The sequence below is a fragment of the Didymosphaeria variabile genome, assembly GCF_027946475.1.
Source record: "Didymosphaeria variabile strain IMI 356815 chromosome Unknown scaffold_3, whole genome shotgun sequence".
NCBI lineage: Eukaryota > Fungi > Ascomycota > Dothideomycetes > Pleosporales > Didymosphaeriaceae > Didymosphaeria > Didymosphaeria variabile.
The window spans coordinates 1,434,640-1,447,726 of record NW_026611622.1 but is presented as its reverse complement, the minus strand read 5'-3'; the positions used below and the strand labels follow the sequence as shown (position 1 = coordinate 1,447,726).

General features: G+C 54.1%; 4 protein-coding genes across 4 annotated transcripts; 2 read left to right on the top strand and 2 right to left on the bottom strand.

Annotated features, from left to right (window-relative positions):
• Positions 1-1,395: 1,395 nt before the first annotated feature.
• On the bottom strand, positions 1,396-6,817 carry N0V89_003833 (uncharacterized protein; the record flags this gene model as incomplete). Its single annotated transcript, XM_056212630.1, has 3 exons — positions 1,396-6,163; positions 6,210-6,570; positions 6,619-6,817. 3 exons carry the CDS (start codon positions 6,815-6,817, stop codon positions 1,396-1,398), a joined length of 5,328 nt encoding a protein of 1,775 aa, XP_056072938.1.
• A 768-nt stretch (positions 6,818-7,585) lies between these two features.
• Positions 7,586-8,533, bottom strand: CMD1 (Calmodulin; the record flags this gene model as incomplete). The annotated part of the gene is made up of 6 exons (XM_056212629.1): positions 7,586-7,620; positions 7,670-7,882; positions 7,935-8,060; positions 8,253-8,268; positions 8,357-8,413; positions 8,531-8,533. 6 exons carry the CDS (start codon positions 8,531-8,533, stop codon positions 7,586-7,588), a joined length of 450 nt encoding a protein of 149 aa, XP_056072937.1.
• A 375-nt stretch (positions 8,534-8,908) lies between these two features.
• tlg2 (t-SNARE affecting a late Golgi compartment protein 2) lies at positions 8,909-10,193 on the top strand (the record flags this gene model as incomplete). Its single annotated transcript, XM_056212628.1, has 3 exons — positions 8,909-8,931; positions 8,994-9,514; positions 9,565-10,193. The coding sequence occupies 3 exons, from the start codon at positions 8,909-8,911 to the stop codon at positions 10,191-10,193; spliced, it is 1,173 nt and encodes a 390-aa protein (XP_056072936.1).
• Positions 10,194-11,031: 838 nt separating this feature from the next.
• On the top strand, positions 11,032-12,744 carry N0V89_003830 (uncharacterized protein; the record flags this gene model as incomplete). Its single annotated transcript, XM_056212627.1, has 1 exon — positions 11,032-12,744. The coding sequence occupies one exon, from the start codon at positions 11,032-11,034 to the stop codon at positions 12,742-12,744; it is 1,713 nt and encodes a 570-aa protein (XP_056072935.1).
• Between the last annotated feature and the right edge of the window lie 343 nt (positions 12,745-13,087).

Below are 13,087 nucleotides of genomic sequence, written 5' to 3'. Positions count from 1 at the left end.
AGTGAGACTACTATCAATGCAGCAATTTCGTACCTGGGCAAAGATATGGTAGATTGGAGGAATCTCAATGCAAGATCTCCCCCAATACGTCGACAAAAACATCATTAACTCGTTCGATATTGTCCCCACCCACAACAACCTTCTTCTCGATCGGAAACATTAAAACGGCCAGCCCTTCGCATTGAGCAGATTTCTCACCTGTCCAATCTCCATCGTGGTGGTATCTTTTGATTCATCAGATCATCTCACTGTCGCAATTTCTGATTGCTAAGCGCATGGGAGACACTACCGGACGGACCAGGGAGTCAATGTTCGCGCCGTATCTTGCTAATACAGTGACTGCCCCACTATTTTCGTGAAGCTGTCTAGCTATTGCCATCACGCGCTTCAAGGTTATCCCCGTGCTGCAGGAACACATTGTCTCAACCTCATCTCGGTGTTGCTCTCGACACCAAGCTATAGAATGCAGCGCAGTACCGCCATTACTGTCTTTTCGATTGGGATCGGTTTTTGATTCCAGCAGCACTTGCACACAATCGAGAGATCCTGCCCATACCGCGCAGTGGAGCGCCGTCCAGCCACCAAGGTTGCAACATCCAGTGTCCGCGTTGTGACAATAGAACATGGAGCTGGCCTGGATCTACCTGGACTGCTGCCCACATCAACGGTGTTGTACCTAGCCAGTCTGTACCATTGAGCCGGGAGGGATCAAGCTCGATTTGTACTTGAAGATCGGCATAAGATAGCCCAACAACTATCTTGTGTGGTGGAATAAGCTGTAATCGCATGGAGAGTCGTCCCCCACAAGATATCCTAGCCTGATGTGGCGGTTAGAGGGCTTGTGTCGAAGCATTCTTCTCCACACCCTGTCAGCAGGTCATCTGGTCCGTTAGCAAGTGTTTAGTGTAGAACGTCGGATGCAGGAAGCTGGCAAGCGTTGCTTTCAGGCCCTGTCCATGAAAAGGCAATCAGCCCCTGCTACAGCCAGAAGCGCGCATATTTCCACTTGATCAAAAATGTATGACCACTATAAGATATTTAGTCTGTATTCATGGTTGTACGTGCTTTCAGCTAGGAGTCGCTTACTCCAAGGACAGATACTGCATCGCTAACGGCGACATAATATGGTGAGCCCAGAGGTTTCGGACATCATCCACAGATCCACTCCGAATGTGGTGCCAGCAAGGATGAATCAAAGGGACTTCTCGAGGCATCCGCAACATTCATGATGCATTGGTGCCATATACGTTACTCCAGAAGTTGGATCAAGGCTAAAAAGTGCACTCATAACAAGGTCTAATTTCGCAGTAGCATCCAATTGACGATTGTTCTGGAGCAACACGGCTTCTTTGATGGATGAGCTTTGCTGGCACAGAGAGAACTCAAGCAACTCTTTTACACCGCCCCGCTCTCACTCCCGCCCCCACCTCCTCTCCCCGCATCATCCTCCTCAAACCTCCTTATAATCTCGGCCTTCAGCTTGGCCCCCGTCAACCTAACACCCCTCTGCCTCGCCAACGCTCTCAAGTTCACAACTGTCAATCTGACATAGTCAGGCTCCCCGCTAGCCCTCGATGGCACTTGGATAGTGGCTGCACCAGCTACAGGCGCTGCGGAAGCAGGGGCAGGAGCAGAGGGGACAGGAACGGCAGGGGTCAAGGCTGGAGCAGGGGCAGAAGCCTTGCCATTTCCTTGCTTGATCGGTTTCTTTTCTTTCGGGTTTTCAGGCTCGTCACCACCGGCGGCTTCATTGGCAGCTTCCGTGCCTGTTGTCGGTGATGGTACATAGTTGGCTTTGCTATGCGTCCGTTTCGTTATTGGCTTGTGCTCTGCCTCGTCCGAGGGTTCGTAGTCTCCCTCGTATGAGGGTTGGTCTAATTCAGCTTGTTTGATAGGGCGTCCGCTCCTTGTGGTCTTCGTCTTTTTGGTTGGCACTGATTCCTCGCTCGGGGCTTCCTTGCGCTTCTGACCTGCGCTTGAAGCAGCTGGCTCTGCTCTTGGCGCTGATTCCTTGCTCTCTGCCTCAGCTGTCTTGACTTTCTTGCTCGGAACACCCTCGTTGGCAGCATCCTCTGAGCGCTGGCGCTTCTTATCCATCGTGGAGCCTGGCCCAACTACCTGAGCATCACCACCAGCACTCGACGCCGTTGGATTAGCTGCAAAAGCATTAGCAGCTATAGTCGCTTGGGAAAGCCATTCCATGAAAGACATACCCTCACCCTTATCATCGCCACTCACTCCAACCGCATTCTCCGATTCCTGAGCTTTCTTCCTCTCCCCGATCTTCTCATAACTAGTCTTCTGCCGCTCCTGTGCCTGCTCTTGCTCGCCTCCCGACTGCTCAGGAGACGTATACAACCCCTCCGTATCAGTAAGGTTCCCATCATCGTCTTCAAAGTCGTTATCAGTGTAATCTTCATCAATCGGTGTCCGGAGTGGGCGGACTCCGCTCTCGATTAGTGGGTACCTTTTTGGTGCAGGAGTGGTGTTTGGAGGTGGGGCATTCGGTCTCGGTGTGTCGTCTTCGTCTCCGTCGTCATCAGAAGGTGACGACGATTGATCGAAGGGGCCTGAAGTCGGTGGCCTTCTAGGACTCCGGCTGGGAGATGGAGACGCGTGCTCTGGCGATCTATCCTCCCCGCCAGCTTTGCGCTGTGGCGATGTGGACGTAGGCGGAGAAGAGGGAATTTGGCTGATTTCTCCAAGCTCCGTGTCGTTGAAGAGTGAGTCAACCTCCGTATCAATTTCCGAGTCAGCTGGGAGAGCTTTGCTTGGAAAATTCTCACCTGGAAGTGTTTCGCCACTTCCTGCGAGTGGATATGAGGAGTTGAAAGGGTCTTGATATCGCGCTGCGCCTTCTTGACTCTTGTTCTTGAAATGCTCATCAAGCTCTTCCCGAGGTCTTTCCTGGGCATTTGCTGTATCGGAGTCATCACCGTCTTCAACTTCATCGTCTCCATCCCACCCCGTCTCAGGCACATCTCCCAGCGCGAGACGATCATCCTTAACCTCGAAGATCCGGCCATAGGGAGGTTCTTCAGCTAGCAAAGCTTTGAGTTTGTCCCGTTCATTACCAATCTTATGCTGGCGCTCCATTTCGCGCTCTTCGTCTTTCAGTTCCCGGAATTCCTCAGGGATAGTACCGATATATGGACGTCTCTCTTGCTCGTCAATAAAAGCAATCATCTGTCTTAGCTCTTCACGCCATTGAGCGCCTGCTACATTGCGAATATGGTGCCCGTACACGCTTTTGAACTTACTCGCGAAGCCAGGTATCTGGTGAGGCAGCTTCTCAGGTCGTGTGATACGTTCGACTTCCGGCTTCGTCGGTAAGCCATTTCCATCCCTTCGATCGCCGTTGTCTTCCTCGTGGGCAATCGCGGCGTCGACATCCCGACGAGCTGCCCGCAGACCCTCGATCTCGCCTATCTCGACGTTGTTGTCGTGGGACGCGAGGTTGGGTCTCTTCCGAGGCTCGAAGCGATATGCGAGATATCTTTTTCCCACACGTTCAGATTGCGGTTCTTCATTCTCGTTGTCAGGGTCCTCCTTAGGTTTTAAAATAGGTTCGGAGCGCTCGTCGGCGAGTCGTAGTGGATCCCACACCCAGCTGCGCCTTACGAAGCGCCCTGCAGGCCATACACGTGACTCCTTCATGTGATACCAGACGTCAACCGACGCACTATCCTCATCTTCAAAACTCGACAGAAGATCCTCTTCAGTCTGCACGTGCTGTCGCTCATCGGTGTACGTTAGCGTAGTCCACCCGTTATGCCTATTCAGCAGCCTCGCTAGTCGCCACGAGCTCACTGTGTCATGGCATTGCGGCATACGGACGTGCAGCGCAGTCAGATTCTTGAAGCTCGTCGCGTGTGCTTCCCAGAAGCGGACCCAGCCGACCGACTCACGAAGATAGGCGGAGCGTCTCGCTAGACGAAGAGGGAAAGTCTCCATATCTCCTTCGTCAGAGTCGTCCTCCTTCGCTTCATCGTCCGCGTGCTCTCCAGTAGGAGGGGCAGAGGTATCGCTCGGTGCAAGGCCTCTATACGTAGGCAGTGGGAACCCCATGTTCTTCTTGCTCCCAGTCTTAGGGGGTTTTCGGACGCCAGATACTTGGGGACGCGGATGCCGGTTTCTCTGCCCGGGATGCTTTTGCACAAACGGGCACTTGCCGTTGTTTGGGTTCTCCAGGAGGCAGACCCTCGTAGGACAGGTTCCTTCTGGTGGGAAGAACGGACGTTTTGCATCTACGAGCGAGAGTCGGTCCGCATCAAGCGGATTCCGAAGATCGTAGAAGATGCTCAGCGTATTGACGTGCTCAGCAATAGTCTCGAGATTCGCAGAAAAAAACTGCTCGTTCCACTCCTTCCACGATTCCTTGGTGTACGGCCAGCCCCAGTAGCAGCTCGACAGATCCGGATGCCGACGTCCGATAAGGAGATGCACAGGTATTGTGGCATCATTCAGCAATTTGAACTGCGCCTTGATGCTCTTTAAAGCGCTTTCAAGTCCTTTTCCAGGCTTCCCTCGTCCGTCGGATTGTTTCCCTTCCAATTGCCAATCCGCCGGACCCTTCGGTCCCGTCCCACTTCTGTTGATAGTCACTAGATTGGGGTTCTCGGTGACACTCATATTCTGCGGCACCATGAACCAGTCCCAATCGAAGACCGGGCGCCACCTAAATGTCTCTTCGAGCCAAGGGTACACCGTCTTGAGATTCTCGGGTGTCCAGAACCTGTAATCGGGCCCAGCACTAACGCCAGCCTTTACTTCTTGCTGCGTAAGCGTTAGCGGATCAATCGGGTCGAAACTCCTGGCTTCCGCTTCGCCCTGCAGACCGAATAAATGTGCCCCGTTGCGCGTGATGCTTATTTTGGACTCAGGTCTGCCAACGCGGAAAGTCAGATTGGCCTGCTTTTGGGCACTGCCGACCTTGTGGCGCGCGAGGTGCAGTTTCTCGAGGAGTTTGGGCAGGGTATTTGCGCGGGTTCTGTCGATTTCGCGTTTTGTCGTAGCGTGTCGCTTCGACTTGTCCAGCGGACAAGTATCATCCCGTTGAATCCTGCCATGTAGCAGATCATCGAAGAAATCGTATGTGTCCTGTTCAGGCACAGGCAATGTCTCGGTCCTTGGGGGTTGTTGCAAGGGGCGGTAAGGCTCAAAGTTTCCACTCCTGTCGCGGTAGAAGCTGGGGTGCTTCACGAGGTATTCTTGTTCTCCTTCGTAGTTCCTCAGCTTATCGTATGCCAATTGATGTTGTTGATATGTACCAGGTCCATGCCGGTCTGGACGGAAGATTTTAAGCCTCGGAACGTTGTGAGCTAATCGACGTGTAGTCGCCCTGATATCCTCGTCTTTCAGATGATCCGGCTGATTTCCCAGCGGGAAGACTTGCACCCAGGCGCCGAGGTCGATGCCCACGCGTAGGATTGTTGGTTTCTTCTTCTGCAGCTGTTCCAGGAAATATCTGAGGAACGAGATTGAAAGGCGTAGCTCAAGTTTGGTCACCGAAGCTGGTACGATCTTCTCAATGCCAAGTATGAGTTGACAGACGTGGTGGTGAACCGACTCAATTTCGTTTGCGGTGCGGTCCCTCGTATACTCGCCTCTAACAGAGACTGTCTTGAGTGAAACGCACCAAGGTGGGATCGTCTTGCCGACGGCCTTCGCAGCATAGCTATCAGACCGCCAGTCCGGAAGGCCCAGCCACTTCAGCCGTCTCCAAAGATGCGTCTCAGCGATTTTCTCCTGCAGCGCGCGAAGTTTATCTGAAGTTGCTCTGCCCTCCTTTGCGTCACTATACTCCTGTTGCTCCTGGAGCCTCCAGAAAAACTCCTCGAAGTCTTCTGCAATGTCTTCATATATTGTTCTAGAGGATAGGTTGTGTGGACGCCAGGGTTCTTGGGGCCCGGCAGTTTTATAGGCATAGTCGCTTCGATGCTTGTGGAGATCTGCCCATCGATCTTTCTCCTCGGTTACCGTAGCGTCTGTGTGTCCTTCGAGGAATGGAAAGGTGTCAAGTAGACTGTCTATGTATACCGGTGAGGAATTGCTTTCAAAATATCCAATCCATGTATCGTCTTCGCTTTTGGGACTATGGCTGTAGGATGAAGGTACATCGCTGAGATCGAGCGCTTCCAGCCGCTTTAGATTCTTTGCAATCCTACAAACCGATTAGTACCAATCTTCCGAAGATCAGTGCAACTCACCACTCCATATCCTCCCTGCTCATCCAATTCGCAACAGCAATCTTCTTCACATAGCTCCCATGCTTCCACTTTTTCTCCACAAACCTCTTAAACCCCTCCCACCTCAGTCTTGGACTCAAGCCACCTTCCCAACACTCATTCCCCTTCCTACCCACCTTTTCACCCTCCTTCTCCTCAGTTAGAATTACTTTAAACGCTTTCTCCCTCTCCCAGAGTACCCTCCTTTTCCTCTTCCTCTCCTGTAGATTCCTCGCCCCTGGAAAGGCCCCCTTACCGTTCAGAGGACTCCCCTCGGAATCGTACCCATGCCAGTCCCAATAGGTGAACGGCTCATACAACATTCCCTGCTCCGCTACCTCAGCTACACTATAACGAAAGGAACTTTGCGTAGGAGGGGCTGTTTTCCCACAAGCGATAAGGAGGGAGGCGGAGGTTTGGCGGCCTGCGTAGAGGAGGATGCGGAGCCGGATGTTGTGGTCTACGGGTTTGGCGCGAATAGAGGCGGAGTCGTCGCCCCATCTGGAGCTGAATTCGGAGTCGACATTTTTGAACTGTTCCCAGATGGGATGGTCTGTCCACGGTTCGAGGGGAGGCGGAGGAGATGCCATGGTGTTTGTTCTCTCTCTGTATTCGAATCGGTTTCAAATGATGGTGTTCAATGAGCGTGATGCGCTGTTTCTGCAAGGAACGGACGGACAAGACTTTGGTTACAATCTGAAGAGCAGGGCAAGGTGTCTCGGTTGGAACCACGCCAGCACGGAGTGAAGACTGTATCCTTTGTCTTGCTGGCATTGTTTGAATAGCACTGTCGGCCACAAAGGCGCGTGCCGCAAGGAGTTTGGCACGATGCCGGAACCCGCCATGTTTCTTTGAAGCGAGCTGCGGGTGGGCACTTCACCATAGCAGGGCTGGCAGCGTGACCGCCCAACTTCTTTGACGATGTCCCGTTATCAGCAAAAGAAGGCATACAGAACGTTAGCGTGCATTTCACGTATACTAGCCGTAGAAGGAGTCATCTGCACCTAGCCACATCAATTGAGGCTGTGTCGTCCCAAGCAAATGTGCCACGGACGCTTGTTTAGGCTCAGAGCTTAGCACTGCCGCGAGTCCCTGCATTGGCAAACAAAGAAAACCTACGGCTCACGACATGCGAATCGTATGAGGAACAAGGAAGGTTGTAAGAGGCACAAAATCATGGATTGAGGATATGGAGCTTGCCATAAACCAATGGATTACATCATAAATTGACAAGCTGTAGAGGATTCAGCAACCACTGTATCGCACCTCGACAAGCAGACTGTTCCGTTACTCATTGCAGGAATTCATCCGTATCACCGTGCCCCAAATGCCGAAATCGCCCAAAGTACTTTGACAGCTTACTTCTGCATCATGAGCTGGACGAACTCGTTGTCTGGCAAATGTTAGTTGTGCACATTCGGAGGGGTTTGGACAAGGCTTACAGTCGATTCGCCCATCGCCGTCCTGGTCAGCCTCCCTGATCATCTCATCGACCTCGTCGTCGGTCAGCTTCTCGCCGATGGAGGTCATGACATGGCGCAGTTCGGCGGCGGAGATGAAGCCGTTGTTGTCGCGATCGAAAACCTTGAAGGCTTCCCGAATCTCCTCCTCAGAGTCCGTGTCCTTCATCTTGCGGGCCATCATGGTAAGGAATTCTGGGTGGTTTAGCTACTATGCACCACTAGATTGGCGCGTGGGTGGCCGTACCAGGGAAATCGATGGTGCCGTTGTTGTCGGCATCGACCTCGTTGATCATGTCCTGCAGCTCAGACTCGCTGGGGTTCTGGCCGAGCGAGCGCATGACGGTGCCGAGTTCCTTGGTGGTGATCTGACCTATAGCGCAGCCATGTCAGTGGTGGTCGTTGGTGAGGCGGACGGGTGACGCAGGGGCGGAACGAGGGCCGCGAAAGGGCAGCCTAGCCGTGCGTCGCATCCGCGACCAGCACAACAGCAGCAGTAGGATTGAGTCGAGGGAGTGCTATGCGCAGCGTCGATCATGACGGATTGCGTGGGCGGAATACGTACCATCGCCATCCTTGTCCTGTGGATGGTAGGTCAGCACACAAACAGCCCCCAGATGCAGCGCAGGCGCTAGGCAGCCGCCGTCCAGGCGGGAAGAAGGTACTTACAAACAGGGAGAAGGCCTCCTTGAACTCGGAGACTTGCTCCTCGGTGAGAGAATCAGCCTGGGTGGGTTGTCAGTGAGGGTCGATTGGGCGTAGTGCGGGCTGTCGTCGCCATGTTTTGACAGGCGGGGTATGCTTGAAGGCTGCGAACGAGGGGTTCGAGGGGCTCTCACGCACCATGGTAGCTGGGCGTGCGTGTCGCGGACGGGGCTTGGGTGTGGAAGCTGCTCGAGAGCGGCGCGCGTGTTGTAGGGTCTGGTGAGTGCGTAGCGTGTCGGGAGTGAGGTGTAGGTGTTTGGACGCGGCTGGAGGAGCTGGAGAAATGATTGCGGGCTGAGACTGGCGTCCGCTTGTGAGGCATGCTTGCACACTAGCCCCTGCCTGCGAGTGGATCGTCACGCGCCACACGGTGGCTCACAGCCAAGCCGAGACCCCGGAGAGCGCTTGCTCACGTCCACCAGAGCTCCCGACCGCCAAAGTCATAGCTGCCAGCCCAATCGAGCCGTCTCAAGCTCCCATGCCATGACATAGTGCCCCGCGACTTACCTGCCGACCATGTGGCGGGACCGAACCAACCTGTACGCTGTCCTCGGGTCCTGCCTTTCCCTATGCGTTGCATTCGCTGACGTAGCCTCAACAGCTTCATCTCCTACCGCCAGTCGTACTCGCACCATCCGCCCAGCAAGACTCCGCGCTATGGCGGCCCCGTCGCCAATGGCTTCGGCGATGAGGAGCGTCAGGGCCTCATGTCCTCGGGGGCCTTCGAAGACGACGGCGACGCTGTCATCGAGATGGACCTGCTCCCGCCGCGCTGGCTCGACATCCAGGACGAAATCACGGAGCATCTTGCAGACATAGCGAGACAGACACGGAGGCTTGATCAGATGCACCAGAAGCACGTGCTTCCCGGTTTCGACGACGAGGAGGTCAAGAGGCGGGAGGAGCGGGAGATTGAGTCTCTTACCCAGGACATCACACGGAGCTTCCAAAAGTGCCAACAGGCCATCAAGCGCATCGACAACATGGTGCGCGAGTCCAAGCAGCAGGGCAGCATCAGCAATGGCGAAGAAACCATGGCCAAGAACCTCAAGATTTCTCTGGCATCGCGTGTAGGCGAAGTGAGCGCCTTGTTTCGCAAGAAGCAGGCCGCATACCTCAAGAGTGCGCATTCCCATTTGCCATACCCTTGATGCCATCGCTAACATGTGCAGAGCTTCGCGACATGGGTGGCTTCGGTTCTCCCCTCCGCTCCGCAACCCCTATCCAGAATCCCTACAACGACCCTGCCCTGCAGGAGTCCGACGCGGACCGCTCCTTCTCACAATCGACCTTGCTCCAGGCTAAGCAGCAGCGAATACGTCACGATCCTAACGAAGCCCTCATTGCCCAGCGTGAGCGCGAGATTGAGGACATTGCGCAAGGCATCATCGAATTAGCCAACATATTCCAGGAGCTGCAAACAATGGTCATCGACCAAGGGTCCATGCTAGACCGCATCGATTATAACGTGGAAAGAATGACGGTGGACGTGAAGGAAGCAGACAAGGAGCTCAAAGTCGCGTCCGGATACCAAAGAAAAAGCATCAAGAGAAAGGCCATGTTACTGCTGGCCATTCTCATCGCTGGCGTGTTCATTTTACTCTCACTGAAGCTAAGCCGCAAAGGCAACAGCGATCCAGCACCCGCGCCAGTCCCAAAACCGCCTCCTGAAGCCGCAGTCCCAGAGCGCAGGCGGCGCAGACGCCAGTCAGTAGCATTGGGAACAAGCCGGGATTGGCACAGGCGAAAACGGAGGTTATGGGAAGATGTTGCTGAGGGTGTACCACTACTTGGTGCATAAGCACCGTGTTGTAAGATACTATAGTAATAGAGCATTGTGGATCATCCAGACAACCGCGATCTATGTCAAAACGAAATAAGGATGCGCAGTGCGCAGCAGAGAGGCGACCGGATCTCAATGATTCTGAAAGCGTATGCTCCAGATCATATATTTGTGCGTTTTAAGAGACGCGGTGGAATGCAATGTTGGAGTAGTACCCGAGATTCCAGCGAACGGTGGTACTGGTACCGAGTACGCATGCGGCACCGAGTGGGCCCTAGCACGACTTTTGTGTCACCCTGTGATGAACAACAAACGCGCAAGCCTCCAAGCTATTCATGCGACATGTTGCGGACAACCTCCGCAATCGATGCGCGTCTAAGCTTACCAAATTCAACAGCTGTACTCTCTCGTACATGTAACCTCACGGCGTGCCGTTCTTTCCGTAGCCTCCAGTGAGCCAACTCATGATTAGGCGATTGTCGGAAGATGCGTCTTTGCCGCCTGCAAGGCTGGAGGACGACGTGTGTCACAACCTATCGTACCTTGGACCAGAAGCTTTCGAACACAAACCGGTGTCGACAGGTTAAGCCTTTTCACAACACAACTTCGGTGATGATGATCTGCAAACACGAGAGAACAAAGCCCACAGCCCACCTGATCCGTGCACCCGTCGTAAGCCTTTGTGGATACCAATAGGGAGTGACGCCACGAAGAGAAGGCTAACCACAACCTCAAGACGCGCGCATCTGCCGTTCTCAGTAGGTTCTTCACCCATTCCACCCACCAGGGCAGTCACTCTTTGCAATCGTCCTTCCGGACAGTCACTCATTATACTAATTCCTATTAATTCCTCACAATGCTTCGTTCCTTGCTTTTTCTTGCAGGCCTTGCCGCAGTTGTGCGCGCAGACGACAGGCCCAAATATGTCCCTGGGCGGTACATTGTTCAACTGAAACCGGGATCGGATTCGGGAGCTATTGATGCCCATCATGAGGCTGTTAGGAGGATTGCGCGCCGCGACAGGGACGCTCCCAGGCATCAAGACAATGTCTTTGAGAAACGCGACCCTCAGTGCAAGGTCGTTACGGTAACTGCGACCGTCACTGAGAACGCACCTGCCGCTGCCTCTTCCACTGCCGATGCTTACACTCCCGGAGCGGACCTCGACAACTTCGTCAAGCGTACTTTTACTGTTGGCCACGGGAACTTCCACGCTTACGTGGGTAACTTTGACCAAGAAGTCATCAAGGAGATTGAGAAGCTTCCTAATGTCGTGTGCGTGGAACCGGATGAATACGTGTACCTCGGGGACGACTGGCACATCGGCGGAAGCAATCCTTACCCCGTCGCTGGAGGCTCCGCTTCGAACTCTGCTGGGCATGCGCAGTCTACTTCCACAAGCGGAAGTGGGTCTGGATACGGAACTGGCTCGGGATATCAGAGTGACTCGGCGTACGGAACTGGATCTATCAGCGCTCCTGGTTCTTCGCGTCCCACGGGCTACCCTCAGGCGTCTGGCAAATACCCTACCGGTAACAACACTGATTCTGCCTATCCCACCGTCAGTGCCAGTGCTGTTGCTGTCTCGATTCCCCTTTCTTCCGGTACTGCAACTCCCAGCCAGCCAACAACCAACGGCACCACACCAAGCAACTCCTCCTCTTTGACCACTCAACAGAACAGCCTCTGGAGCTTGGCCGATCTTTCGCACAAAAATGGCGCCGACAACAGCACTGGATACACCTACGTCTATGACTCCAGCGCAGGTGCCGGAACAACCGCCTATGTTTTCGACACCGGAATTCGGTCCACCCACGAAGAGTTCGAAGGCCGTGTCCGCTTCGGCATCAACGCCCTCACCAACTCCACCACAAGCGCTGCCGATGGAAACAACGACGGCACCGGCCACGGCACCCACGTCGCCGGTACCCTCGGTGGAAAGACTTACGGCGTTGCCAAGAAGGTCGACCTCGTCGACGTCAAGATCTTCGACACTGGCAGCGCCACCATGTCTTCCATCCTCGCTGGTCTCGATTGGGCGTTCAAGGACGTCCAGATCCAGGGCACTGTCAACACGGCCGTCTTCAGCATGAGCTTCGGTGCGCGCACTTCTTCCACTACGCTCGATGCCGCTATCAAGGCTCTCTACGATTTTGGTATCCTTACTGTTGTTGCTGCCGGTAATGAGAACAAGGAGATTGGCAACACCTCCCCCGCCCGTCTCGCTGAGTCCTTCACCGTCGGCTACACCAACCAACAGCGCCAGCGCGTCGACAGCTCCTCCGGCGTGCAGGGCAGCAACTACGGGCCTGAACTCGACGTCTGGGCTCCCGGGTACGAGATCGTGAGCGCAGACTACCTCAGCGACACCGGCAGCCGCGTGGAGAGCGGTACCAGCATGGCTACGCCGCTTGTTTCAGGCTTGGTGTGCTACCTCAGGGCGCTTGAGAGTGGCCTGGGCAGCCCGAAGGCGGTTACGGACCGCATTCTCGCTCTGGCGGAGAATGGCGTTGTGGGTGATGTGAAAGATAGCAAGAATGTGCTTGTGTATAACGGGAGTGGGCAGTAACCGCATTTAGCTATTGTAGTCATACTTTGAAGCATTATTATACTTAACTTCATTCGACGTAGTTGTATTTAGACAGCATAGCTATAATTCGAAGCACCATATTCCATGATCACAATAAGATTTGGAGATCGAGACTGCTGAGGGCTATGCTTGAGTCTATTGGATATGTGCACTCTAGATACGCTCCCATCTCTGGAAAGAAATCACTTGCGCTGCAATTGCGAATTCGTTGACAAGCTTGCTCGCCTAGGAGCAATCCAACGCGCAGCTCGAGGGCCGCTTGAGGGATATTATATTTTAATTCCTCGTCGCAATCGTATTCTTTCAAGGCCTCTCGTTTCCG